This window comes from Larus michahellis, chromosome 5, assembly GCF_964199755.1.
Source record: "Larus michahellis chromosome 5, bLarMic1.1, whole genome shotgun sequence".
Taxonomy (NCBI): Eukaryota; Metazoa; Chordata; class Aves; order Charadriiformes; family Laridae; genus Larus; species Larus michahellis.
In genome coordinates, this window is record NC_133900.1 from 75,543,165 (window position 1) to 75,557,152 (window position 13,988).

General features: G+C 44.1%; 1 protein-coding gene across 1 annotated transcript in view; it reads left to right on the top strand.

Moving 5' to 3' along the window:
• PDGFRA (platelet derived growth factor receptor alpha) overlaps positions 1-10,283 on the top strand; it is a 33,591-nt gene extending 23,308 nt beyond the window's left edge. The window contains exons 14-23 of the mRNA XM_074588080.1: positions 357-467; positions 752-905; positions 2,036-2,202; positions 3,241-3,356; positions 4,246-4,368; positions 4,979-5,090; positions 6,854-6,953; positions 7,063-7,168; positions 8,326-8,561; positions 9,612-10,283. Coding sequence (XP_074444181.1) covers positions 357-467; positions 752-905; positions 2,036-2,202; positions 3,241-3,356; positions 4,246-4,368; positions 4,979-5,090; positions 6,854-6,953; positions 7,063-7,168; positions 8,326-8,561; positions 9,612-9,759 — 1,373 coding nt within the window. The 3' untranslated portion in view covers positions 9,760-10,283. The remainder of the gene's footprint in view (positions 1-356; positions 468-751; positions 906-2,035; positions 2,203-3,240; positions 3,357-4,245; positions 4,369-4,978; positions 5,091-6,853; positions 6,954-7,062; positions 7,169-8,325; positions 8,562-9,611) is intronic.
• The last annotated feature ends 3,705 nt before the right edge of the window (positions 10,284-13,988 follow it).

Here is a 13,988-nt window from a genome sequence, read left to right on the forward strand (position 1 = left end):
ATTTCCCGGTTCATGAGCTGAGAATCTGGTGCAGTGATTCCGGAGGAACCACAAGGAACTTTCTTGTCTTGAAACTAGCAGCTTGTAGAGTGCCTCTGTGCCACCTGGGCAGTCCACTGTACCCCTGCAGAGGGACAAATAGGCTGGGTCAGCTATTGAGCTGGGTTACATGAGTCCCCTATTAGTGATTTGTGCCTCCTCTCCACGTCTTAAGAAAGCCCCTTGTCAAGTAAAGGAACCGTCTTCTTCAAGAAACCATGGTCACAATGCTGTAATGAGTCAAGCAAGGAGAAATCCTTTGTTATGGGGAAAAAGGCGATCGCTCTCACTGAGTGGCTGGTGTGTTTTTCCAACAGCTACCGCGAGATCCAGTGAAAAACAGGCGCTCATGTCCGAACTGAAGATAATGACGCACCTCGGGCCCCACCTGAATATCGTGAATTTGCTCGGAGCTTGTACAAAATCAGGTGGGTTTGGCTGACAAAATGGAGGTTTGCTGTCGAGCCGTTGTTCACTGTTTAACAAGCACGCAATTGTCAAATAAAGGATTTAACAACAGATATAAGCAAATAAAAGGTTTCACAAACCTACTTGATATTTGGTAATTGCAGTCATAATTAGTAAATAACAATGTATTAACCCCCAATGCTTTTTATGCTTTATATGCTATTTTCTACTATTTTTGAAGTCTTTTTTTTTTTCTCTTTAAAGACTCCACTCATCAATACGTTATTTTGCTTTATTTCATCAGGTCCTATTTACATCATCACTGAATACTGCTTTTATGGCGATTTGGTGAACTATCTGCATAAGAACAGGGACAATTTCCTGAGCCGACACCCAGAGAAGCCAAAGAAAGATTTGGATATCTTTGGGATGAACCCAGCTGATGAAAGCACAAGAAGGTGGGAAAAAAGGAAAAAAAAAAAAAAAGTGTGACCTGCAACTTAAGGAAATGTCATTACTAATCCTTACTCCATCCCTCTCACTCATTGGTTTAGACCCCTCCCTCATTCTTCTTATTAGACTTTTATTTATCAGGTTTCATAGATCTGGGAAGATTTCAGCACTTTTTTTCCAGTCTCCCTGACACATGTGCTAGATCCACATTTCCCTTGTGTAGAGATGCCTGCAGCCCCAGGACCACCATGGCTTCTCCATAGGCATCCTGAGGTCCCAAAGAACATTTCAACAGAAATAAAGCATGGCCCAGTGTTCCTCTTTTCTGTAAAAACATCCTTTTGCCTCTACCCACCCAAGTTTTAAAAGTAAAGCGCAACTACCTGGTTTCCTTGTTTCCCTGCCTGGGGAATTTCCACTGTCTAAAACTCCTTCCTTTCAAACAACCTGGCAGAGTTTGCTCTCCAAACTCAAGTACTCTCCTTTATCTACCGGCGGCTTAGCCAGTCTCAATAGTTTCCTTATGGTTAATGTTCACCCCATAACTTTTTCCAGATGACGGAGGAGGAAGCTTGTCATCATACACTCATCAGTAAAGCAATGTCATAAAATTAGCCAGTATTTAGAAGGTGAACAGAGATTCCTTCAGAAAAACCACTCAGGCAAATAGACCAACTGAGTTGGTAGCCGAGGACAGGCAGGACTATTCACCTCAGCAGGGGTTTGTTCAGCAGGACTGGATTTGATGAAAACTGTTTGGATGAATAAATTACATCTATAGTTTGGAATACCTTGGACTGAAAGCCCTAGGTAGTAATACCTGCATTAGTGGCATTTTGGGAAGTTAGACAATACATGTTTATATGCTTGGCTATTGACAAAAGGATGAGTTTGAAGCCCTTGTGTATGACTACAGTGATATATGGTAACATGTACTAATATGTGGTAACTCATGACTATGATGTAATACATAATCTTTACGTATCCCCTACCAAGAAGCCAGCTCTTACACTCTTACTTTTCACAGTAACACAATCGTACACCATAAGAGAACTGTTAGAGCTACAGGATGCCCTGGCAGGGAAGTCGCCTGGGCAATAGTAGCTGATGCACCTGTATTTTTTCCCGATTTCAGTTATGTGATATTATCATTTGAAAACACTGGAGAATACATGGACATGAAACAAGCTGACACCACTCAGTACGTGCCAATGCTGGAAAGGAAGGAGGGATCCAAATACTCTGATATTCAGAGGTCTGTGTATGATCGGCCTGCTTCCTATAAGAAGAAATCTATCTCAGGTAACAGAGAATTGTCCCTTCTGCATACATCATTGATACTAATAATTCTCGCACAAATGAGAATTTGGTTTTTTTGATGTCTCTATGGACGTGGTGTGCGTTCGCTTCTCTGCCGAAGCGCTGAGGGGCTGCGCTCTGCAGTGGGGCTGGAGGCACTCTTTGGATGCAGCGATGTTATTAGCCTCGTAGTTCGCCAGATTTTGAGCAATAGCAGTGGACAATAATAATAGTAAATGTATATCGCTCTGTTCCCACTTACATGTCACATTAACTGACACTTAGTGAATGCAGAACACTCCCAAATACTTTCCTGGATTATGTAATGAGGATAACGAATGCATCCCATTCCCCGGCCCTCTTCTCAGAAACCAAATATGCTTTGCTTTAAAAATAGGCACCGTCACTTCTGCCTCTAGGCCTCAGAAACTGAACCCTATCCAGTCCCAGATTTCCATGGCAGACTAATGTACTCATGTTGCGCTCTAGGACAGTCGGGGTAAATGAGTCACTGAATTTTGACTGTGATTTTTGCTGACATTTTTCATAAGAAAAAAACACTGTTGCCATAGAATTCCTAACCCTTTTTGCTGGTATTGGATTAGTCCCAGTGAATACTTGCTGGGAAACATAACAGCCTTCAGCAAAAGCAAACGGATAAGAATGCACTTGCATACACAAAAACCTAATGAAGGCACCACCTCTGAATAAAAGTTTTCGTACCATGCACTGAGCATTGTAAACAACCTGCTAAACACTTCGGTGGGCCTTTTCAACTTCACCTTTTCCTGCAGTTCTCTGGGGAAAAAAAATACAGACAGGAGAAAAAACAAGACCTATATTTAATACTGGATGTTTTTAAGAATGCAGTACGCGTCAGTGACTGATGCAGACATTAAAAGTGGTTAGTTATTATGAAAAGACTGCTTTGGTCATGGCATTCTGTTATAGTCATCAGCTCAGAATCATGATAGGTAGGGGGAAATGGATGTTACTTTCACACTCCACAGCATAAACACATTTTTCTCTCTTTTTCAATAGAATCAGAAGTCAAAAACCTTCTCTCAGATGACAGTTCGGAGGGCCTCAGCCTACTGGATTTGCTGAGCTTCACCTACCAGGTTGCACGAGGAATGGAATTCCTGGCTTCTAAAAATGTAAGTAAATAAAAAAGTAAGCAAATTATATGGAAGTGTAGAAACATCTTCATCTCCAACTATGCGTTTCGATTTAGATTCCGAAAATACGACACAACACAATATTATTTTTGGGGTTGTAGACAGCTTTCTTGCTTACCTGGCAACTGAGACCATGGCTGGAAAGATCAAAGCAGCCGCCAGTCCTCTTCTCCCATTGCAGCCGGCAACATTCATGGAGGCAGCAAGCCAGACACAGTGGTGGATCTAAGGAGAGTCCGGGTGGAGGGTCCATAGTGTCACAAGCCAGCACAGAATCATAGAATGTGTTGGGTTGGAAGGGACCTCTAAAGGCCATCTAGTCCAACCCCCTGCAGTCAGCAGGGACATCTTCAACTAGATCAGGTTGCTCAGAGCCTCATCAAGCCTGGCCTTGAACGTCTCCAGGGATGGGGCCTCCAACACCTCTCTGGGCAGCCTGTGCCAGTGTCTCACCACGCTCATTGTAAAGAACTTCTTCCTAATGTCTAATCTGAACCTGCCCTGCTCTAGTTTAAAGCCATTGCCTCTCGTCCTATCGCTACATGCCCTTGCAAACAGTCCCTCCCGTGGTCTGATCTCCATGGTCAGAACCATAGACATATCATTAGTACCTGATGGGTAGAAGGGGAAAGGGTGGCATCGTTTGTCTTCTTCCCACTGCAGTACATCTGGGTGAGCCCTCGCTGGTTCTGAGGGCTGGTGGCCTCCCTGCCCCTGCCAGCGGGGCAATACAGGTGCCTGCTCAGTAGAAGGTCTTGTTAAGTCTGTGCCCATCAGCTAACAGATCTTCTTTCAGCGATCTTTGCAAGGGAAATGGCCCTTGTGGAATTAGCACATCTGTGAACAACTTATTTTCTTCTCCGTACAGTGTGTGCACCGTGACTTGGCAGCTCGTAATGTCCTCCTGGCTCAGGGAAAAATCGTGAAGATCTGTGACTTTGGGCTGGCTAGAGACATCATGCATGATTCCAACTATGTCTCCAAGGGCAGTGTATGTACTTCTTAATCTCCTGGGCTCTGCTTTAACCGAAATGAGAAGTATCAGTTTTAAATGCTGTTTAATGTTCTTCCCATTCAGCGTTAGTTACACTAATTGACCGTTGGGGTGAACGCTCCTGAGAACAACTTTTCCTCAGTTCATTAATTCCTGTAACTTCCCTAATTCTGCTTTAAAGCTGAAATGTACTTGGCCACATTAAGGACTTCACAGGCTTACAATTTAACCGGCAAGTTTTGTGACTGGATAAATTATTAAGGAACTGTCACTGTGATGTGTAAAGTAGTGACACTTCAGCCGATGACATATCAGACCTGGATCAGGAATGACAGCTTTCCTATCATACCTTCAATCAGCCTGGTCATTTGCTAGTAATAAAACGAATACAGTTATGGCTTAATTAGTTTTTGTGGGGAGCAAATAGTAACATTCCTTATAATCCTGGTATGGCTGTGTTACGTGGAATCAAAAAGAAATACTAGCCAGGTTAACACAACTTTCCTTATTAGAGATAACTTAATCTTGGCTATCTAATAGCAGTTGTAATAGGAAGCGTGTTAATGGCTAATCTGAGTGGTTCGGGGTTTCTTTCTTTTTGCTACAGACTTTCCTCCCAGTAAAATGGATGGCACCTGAAAGCATTTTTGACAATCTGTACACAACGTTAAGTGATGTCTGGTCTTACGGCATTCTGCTGTGGGAAATATTTTCTCTTGGTATGTACTGTGAACACTTTTGTGTGTGTAGTGATTAAGCTTTTTCAGTTCCAGCTGTTCTACATTAAGTATTTCAAATTCTACAGTAAAAATACACATGTGAAATCAACTGTTAGTTATTCTTCTATATGGGGTTTCAGATCCCCACGTTGGGTGTGAAGTGAAATGTCCATACTCTCCCAAAGTTCTCTTTAGATTTTTTTTTTTTGGCAAGGTACTTATTATTTTTTTTTTTTACTAGAAAACTGAAAGCACTGAGTGAAAAGCTCTTATGGAAAAGTATTGGTATGCTGGGCCAGGATAGATTTCCTGGATAATAGGAGAAGGAACATGCTTCTCCCTTGCAACGGGGCGCCGGGGGCTGCAGCCCAGCCCAGCGGCTGGTTTGAAACAGTCTCTTTGTATACGTTTCAGAAAAGCCCGTCTTAGTCCCATTACGGAAAGAAAACAAATGTCAATCTTCTGGGACGCTGATTTCTCGTTTCCAGGTCAGCACTGTTCGCACAGTTGGTTTATGGCAGCGTAAAGTGGTTATGACAATCTATAGCAGTTACAGACAATATACAGTTCCCAGCTGGGAACAGCCTGGCTCTTTCCTCAGCCTGATTAATTAGCCTCCCGGGCGGGTGGCTGGCCTGCTCCAGTAGGCCTGCATTGCCCACATTTACTCTGAGCAGAATTAATCACGCCTGTATGGCATCTACTGCTGCCCCACAGCAGCCCCAAGCCTAATGTTATTTTCTAAAATAAGTTATCATATAGAGCTGCTTCTCAGAAAACAGCAGTTGCCCCACTCTTCGCAGTACGGATTACTGTAATCTCTGGGCATCATAGGGTCCTGTAAACATCCATTCACCCGCATCCCTGGGAGGCATGGGAGTGCTGTTGGATATCTCAGGAACCGAGGCACAGCTCAGCCCGTGCTTCGCTGTCCTACCTACAAGGAACGTTCTGAAGCCCAGTTTTAGGTGAAAATCCTGCTTTTGAAAGGGCTGAGGTTTCTGGTGTAAACATTGTCTAACGCCTCCTATGCCTGAGAAAGATATTTCTCAGGTGTTTATTAAGAAAGTCAACTTTGACATCTTGCTGCAACACTGACTTCAGCTTGAACGGTCCTTTTATACATCAGCGGTGTCTGTACGCTGTAGCCCCAAATGATCACTTGACCGTGTCAGCTCAGGGGCTGAGTCCAGACCTTTCGACAACTCACTCACCCGACGTGTTTGCTGTTGTCTAAAGCCACCTGCCCAGGTGGGAAGACTTGGGCATGGAGGGACTGACCCACAGTAAGGCTTTGCCCTTACAGCCGGGATGAGGAGAATAGCTCAGACCACGTCGTTCTCAGCTGTTGTGCAGACGCCAGAGGCAATAAAAACAGACAGAGCAAGTGACTTGCCTAAAGTTGCACAGAAAGTCAGTGGCAGAGCAGAGCCATGACCTCAGGTCTGCTGAAGGCAGGCTGATGACCTGATCCAGGTATCACCCAGCCTCTGTGCCCAGTTAATACACTCTATAAACACCACAAGAGGATCTTTTTCCAGGTAGTACCTGCTTCAATCTTCCTTAGTCAGCATTTCACATCAGGGCTTAACATGGTCAAGGCAACAGCTCTAACGTGAAACATCGGCTAGGAAAGATTAATTTTGGTGGCATGTCAAATTACAGCGCTAACAATTTTTGACATTAACAGCGAGACAGTCTTTGGGATCTCTGCATGGATAGTCAAGTAGGGAGTAGTAATTTTTCTTCTCTTTTATGTGCAGGTGGCACACCATACCCTGGCATGATGGTCGATTCTACTTTCTACAACAAGATCAAGAGCGGCTACCGAATGGCCAAACCCGATCATGCCACCAATGAAGTGTATGTCTGCATTTGGCTTTCCCCCACCTGGCCAGTCTCTGGACAATTTTGGCTTTAGTTTCTGTCTGATTGCTCATTTTGGTTAAACTGATTTCCCTCTTATCTGCAGGTATGAGATCATGGTGAAGTGCTGGAACAGTGAACCAGAGAAGAGACCTTCTTTCTACCATTTGAGTGAAATTGTGGAGAGCTTGTTGCCCGGAGAGTACAAAAAGGTTTGTTCTTTGGAACTTCCTCTTTCTAAATACTGTTTTAGAGGGAATTATTAGTGTTGTTCCAGCCATCAGAGCCATGACCACTGAACTGGCACATCCTACCCTACATGAATTGCATGATTTGGACAGGGTCATTGCATGTTGGGGGAGCATGAAACTAAGGTTACTGAGAGAAGCAATTTGGCAGTATTAGCTGGGAAGCAGAACTCTCCATTTCTAATGAATCCTAATATTTCTACTGGAGTATGGGTTTTACATATTTTCATGGGATTTTCTAGACAGTGAAAGAATTCTAGAAAAGGCACGGCTTGGCCCACACGTATAACCTCCCTATTCCCTCTTTGGCTCCGACACACTTCTGATACCTCTGAACAAGTTCTGCCTGTCCCATCATTAACAGAATCATAGAATCACAGAACGGTTTGGGTCGGAAGGGACCTTAAAGGTCACCTAGTTCCAACCCTGTGCCATGGGCAGGGACACCTCCCACTAGACGAGGCTGCTCAAAGCCCCATCCAGCCTGGCCTTGAACACCTCCAGGGACGGGGCAGCCACAGCTTCCCTGGGCAACCTGTTCCAGTGTCTCACCACCCTTACCATAAAGAATTTCTTCCTGATATCCAATCTAAATCTACCCTCTTTCAGTTTGAGGCCATTACCCTGTGTCGTATCATTCAGTGTTTCATTTTCCCACCTACCTTCATTCCTTCATTCCTTTCCCCCTCTCACTACCCCTCTTTCCCATCTGTTTGTCTGCTCTGTGCTGCGACACTCACTCCTGCATCTTCTAAAACTGGCTTCAAATTCCCAACGACTTGAAGATGCTGGGCTTCTCCATCCGCTGTTGCTGGCTCACAGGGCAGAATATCTGCTGGGTTAATGAATCACAGCTACCCATCTGAAGAAAGGTGGTCTTAGTGAATAGCATCTAATGAGGGGTTTGAAATGAATATTTTGAGGGTGGCAGAGCCCTGGCACAGGCTGCCCAGAGAGGTGGTGGAGTCTCCGTCTCTGGAGACATTCCAAACCCGCCTGGATGCATTCCTGTGCAACCTGCTCTGGGTGACCCTGCTCTGGCAGGGGGCTGGACTAGATGATCTCCGGAGGTCCCTTCCAACCCCTGCCATTCTGTGAGTCTGTGATTCTGTGATTTTCAGAGCTATGAGAAGATTCACCTGGACTTCCTGAAAAGTGACCACCCAGCTGTCACACGCATGAGAGGGGACTGTGACAACGCTTACATTGGTGTCACCTACAAGAATGAAGACAAGTTAAAGGACAGGGAGAGCGGATTTGATGAGCAGAGACTGAGTGCTGACAGCGGGTACATCATCCCCCTGCCCGACATTGACCCTGTTTCTGAAGATGAGCTTGGCAAAAGGAACAGGCACAGGTATGTGAGGTTTACAGACCACGTAGCCCATAGTCACCATTCTGGGTCACGTTTGGTGACACGCATTAACACTTTTTAGCATCCTAATCTTCAAATGGTTTCCTTGGCTCTGTTGGGACTTCTTATTGTGAAGGTCCCATGTAAGTATGGCAATATGGTCATAGTTATTTCAATCGGAATAACGTAATTTGGCCTCTTTTGTGACTGCCAGTGGAAGGTGAATGTTGGTAGAGTGCTCCTGCATGTCACTGGGACTCCCTTGCTAGCTTGGCCAAGTCACAGCGGCTGTCTGGTGGCTCTGTGGGCACATTTTGCAACACATCTTGCCCCTACAGCTCAATGCCTTGGAGCTGCATGTGAGGTCTCAAGGCACTGATTTCTTTTGCGTGAGACCAGCTCTAAAATTTGGGAGAAGCTGTTTTTAATATCTTCCATGGTATTCTTTTAATGGACAGCAGGGTATTCAGGACTTTTTGCTGCTGCCTTGTCAGTTTGCATGACCAATTCCACTAGAGCACAACACTGTGTAACCCTTACTGTGAATGGCAGGGTTTAATTCAACACTTAATTCATAGTTTATAGAATTAGCAAGGTAGAAACGTCTTCTTTATTATATTTTTGTGCAATTTTCAAGAGAGGGATGAATGAAGTGTCTAAGAAGCACTATCTGGATTAAGATTTATTACCTCCCTCTGTTATTATTATCTTATTGTCTGTTATTGTTATCTTATTTTCACCTGACCTGCCTAGATTTACCCAAATGACCTATTGTCACAGCAGTGTCATAAAGCTACTTCTCTAATGAGTTTCTGGCAGAAAGCGCTCGGAGGAACATATGTACAACATGCTCCTTTTAATCTGAAGGTTGTTCATTACTCTTGAGATACAAGATCTGCCTTGTCCTAAGAAAGAGGCGGTCAGAGACACCTAAAATTGCATTATGGGTCAGAAAGCACATGGAGAGATGGTGTTCAGTTCTGCTAGAGACTGGAGTACTTACCCAGCCACATTCGCCAAGTATTTTCTCTCTGAGATGTTTGTCTCTTCCAGTTCCCAGACCTCTGAAGAAAGTGCCATTGAAACTGGTTCCAGTAGCTCTACTTTTATCAAGAGAGAGGACGAGACCATTGAGGACATTGACATGATGGACGACATTGGGATTGACTCCTCAGACCTGGTGGAGGACAGCTTCCTGTAACCCCACGGACATCTTCCAGCTCTGCACACGGGGAAGCTTGCCGTGTCATCTACAGACTTCTGCTCCACAGAGAAAACCACTTTATTGCAATGTCAAGGATGTGAAGAGGAGGTGGATTTGTACAGAGAAACTCCCAGTGATGGGCAGAGGAATCAGCCTGAGTATGAATGAAAGAGACACGTTGAAGATGGATTTTTTTTTTTTAGTGTTGCTTCTTGCAGTACTTCAGTAGCATCTCAGTGTTGTTTGCCATTCGAACTGGTAGGAGGATGAAGGAAAAGGCCACAAACAGACCAGTTTTGTGTTTCAAGGGCATTCATATGACTTTGATGGATCGAATTTCCACTGCAGCAATACTTCGCCGTTGTAATTATGTAAATAACTGACTACTCAAGGATCTTTTGAGGTGCACATTGAACATATGCCATGGATTTTAGAAGAGATCGTTCATGAATTTTGTGTACTTCCTCCCTCAATCTCAATGTCAGCTGCTGTTGAACTATCATGTGAATTGAAGAACATGCAAAAACCACTTTTGGACCAAAAAGGTCTAAAACCACAAGGGACTGACCGGTACTACAAAACGTGTTACTTTTTACCATTAATGCAAGTAAAGGGGAATAATAATAATAATAATAATAATTAAAAACCAGTCTATAATAGGTGTTAGAAACCTAGTAAGTCTTTATTAACTATAGAAGATAGCTGTTTTCAAGATAATACTACTACTGTTTTCAGTAACACTAAATGTATATTTTATAATTCATTGTCCTTCAGCAAAAGCACAGTCTCAAGAAACTCTTTTTTTCTCAAGAAAAAATTCATGACCTGAAAATTTTTATGAAACAATTCTGTTATTTGGCTGTACGCAGTATGGTAACTGCTCTGGTTACCTAAAACTACTTTAATGTGGAGAAAAACTTAAGTTTTAGTTTTCTATCATGAGCTGAGTAGTTTTTCTAATCAGATATACTGGAAGAAATTATTGCCCTCTGATTAAGTGAGGTTATAAAAATTTAATTTAAAAAATATTAATTTATGCCATATTTTCAAGATGCTCGAGAACGGAAGTTCATGATAAATCACCAGCAACATCCCATTATTAGTGTTTCATGGGTACTCAAAAGAAATCTTATCCTGCGGTTAGCTGTGAAGAATTGATTTGATATTTGAACTGCTCAAGGAACAAAGACATCTCTCCCAGCCTGGAACTCCAGCTTAAATAAGCAGAAATAATTCTGCAGCAAATATTCTTGTCTTAGTTTTCAGGTTTAAACAGGAACAGAAAACTCTGACTATTATCTTTGCAGACTGTAACTACAAACGATAATTGCTTCCAAGAGTGTTTTTCAGAAGAAGGTGCACGAAAATGAACCTGCTCTCAGCCTGCAATAGTTGTTTTTTTGACACCACTTATACAAGCAAAGTGTTACGATTACTGCTATCACTGTACGACGTGTTATTGAGATACGATGCTTTGGAAGACTTACATGTGAAAAAAAGGTACATCACTGCGAAGGGCCCCATCCTTTCTGGTGCTCAACTTTCAAACTTAACCTTAATTCAGTGCCATGAGCGCCCTGCAGGAGGCGCGCAGCCTCTGGCACGACACAACCAATGCAAACGGGGTGCAAACCCATCCCTCTGTTGCAGTTATTTTTCCTAGGAAGTGTGAAAGACGGACCAGCAGTGCCCGACAGAACATGCTGCCATGTTAAACTACGGTTTAACTTGAAATGGCCCTACGAAAAGCTACGCAAGTCCCCTTGACTTCATCGTTGTGGACAGTTGTGGATCAAATGAAAGCGAATGTATTATTGTCAGTGTTACAGGCAAATGCTTCCGGGCCTGGGTTTCAAAACGTCAGGCCACGTACAGGCATCCGGCAGATGTGACAACGGGACCTGAAGTGAGGCACCCACATTTTCCACCCCGAGGGAGGCTGACAATCAGAAGGAACCGTGAGCGATGGCGCGTCCTCCGTTTCTTGCACTCAACAGATGACGACCGAGTGTCTGCCCGGGAGCCGTGCTTCAGCCAAATGCGTGTCACTGGGCTCTGTACGGGGACAACTGTGAAACATAAAGACTCTCCATACAGCCAGGACAGATGAGACGATGTCAAGTCCCCCTCCAGCTATGAACTATGAATTGAGGAAACACAAATTATCTGTTTGGTATCCCAGATATCTGAATGGCCACTTGAGACCACACGTGCCTTAATTTGCATGTGTAGTCAGTACAACTACACATTCAAATTAGGCAAGTAATTTCACCTGCATTTTTGCACATGGCCTAGTGTTCTTCAGGGTTTGAAAATCAGCCCCAGTGCGCTTTATTATACCAGTTACTGGAATTTAAGGACATTTTCATGTGGTCTCCCCTTCCCCTCACCAGTTTCGTTCAGTATCTCGCAGCGCACCTCGGGGCTAGACCCAAACGGTGGACGTGAACGAGAGCTGGTTCACTTTCCGGTGCATGGGAACGTTGGTTCTCCATCCTGTCATAAATATTGTGTAGATGAACTGCATCCATGGCGGGGGTCTAGCCAAACCCAGCTCGCTGCAGGCTTGGAATCAGATAAGCTGGCCTGGAAACTGGAATAAGAAGCAGAGGAAGAGAGGGGAGCGACTAGAGAGGGAGACGTGTGAGAGGATGATTCGTTTAGTTTTACAATATTATCAGTATTACAGACTTTTTCTTTTATGGCTTAATTTTTGAGAAGCCACTGGAAGAGATATTCCCAAACCTTTCGCTACAGTAATTGTATAACGACAATCAGCGTTAGCCTGCGAAACACAGCTTTTGATTTGGAATGGCCAACCAATTCCTTACAGTGTGGTCTGCAACTTGTACAAAATGGTCCTATTACATGATGAAGGACGTGAGATATGATGATGTTATACATCAATATGTATATAAGTATTTTTATATAGACTTCTAGAATACTGCCAAAACATTTATGACAGCTATATCACTGCCTTTGTTTATATTTTTTTTACTGTGATATATTCCACAGGCACGTTAACTGTTGCACTTTGAATGTCCAAAAGTTATATTTTAGAATAATAAAAAAGGAAGTGTTTCCAAAATGGTGGCTGTTGTGAAATGTTTGAAGAAGGGCAAAGTGGCCTGAGTGACGGTAGGCACAAAATGTATTTCAAAAAATGCCCCTGTTGATATTTTGTCTTTGAAAAAATCCTGTAAATTAAGATCTCTATATTTCAATAAATGATATATAATTTAAGGATATGTGAGGGGTCTATACTCACTTATTGAAAGATGGTCACAAAGAATTAGTCTTGCTTGGGTTTTTTTCCCCCTAAAATGTTTCTGGTTAATTGAGTGCCCTGCGAAGCCATCGGGCAGCAATGAGGAGCAGGTCTCTGAGCCCTTCCAGCGGGCACAGTGGGGAAGCGCCTGCGGCAAATGATCCGGAGAGCCAGTGATATCTGTGGGGAGCCATGCTGTCCCCCAAAACATGGCAGGTGTGGTGCTCCAGCGACTGCTGCCCGGAGCTGAGCACCTGCCTGGAGGTGAGCACGGGGCTCCTCGCAGGAGATGAAACCCTTCTTGTGCTGGGGGGCTCGACGCCCGCTGGTCGACACACACCGAGGAGCAGGGGGGACACGGGACGCATGGGATGCTGCGCCTCCTGTCTGCGATGTACGCTCCGCCGCTGCTAGCCCTGGTGTACAATAAAGGGCTTTATGCAAAGGTTGCTTTCAACAAGGGACTTATGTCAGTCTTTAGCCTAAAGCGCTTGATGATTACAGAGGATTAGGTGGTCATGGTTTCGCTGCCCCCGGCTGCAGGGTTTTTTTAAACCTATGCTGGGCTCACTTTCTTTATGAATCAAACCAGATTTTTGTCCCATGGTCCTGTGCTCCAGCAGTAATGAATTTTACACAGTGGACGTAACTGAATGTGAATGGGGAGAGAATTGCAAGATTTCAACCTGAAAACAGAGTTAAACTGGTCACCTGCACTTTCTGCACTGGAGCCTGTCCTGGTTTTCCAGTGGGAGCCAGGCAAGGCTGGCCGTGGGAAAGCCCTGTGAACAGGCAGGTTGGCAACCTCCTGTCTATGGAGTGGTCACCATTGTTAGAACGTGCTTGGAGATGAACTCTTCACCTAACATCTTCCTCTCCTTCACCACTTCCTCACAAAGCAAACCCCCTCCTTGCTTCAAACAGGGTGCAGCAGCCTGGGCTCTTGCCTTAGATAAGA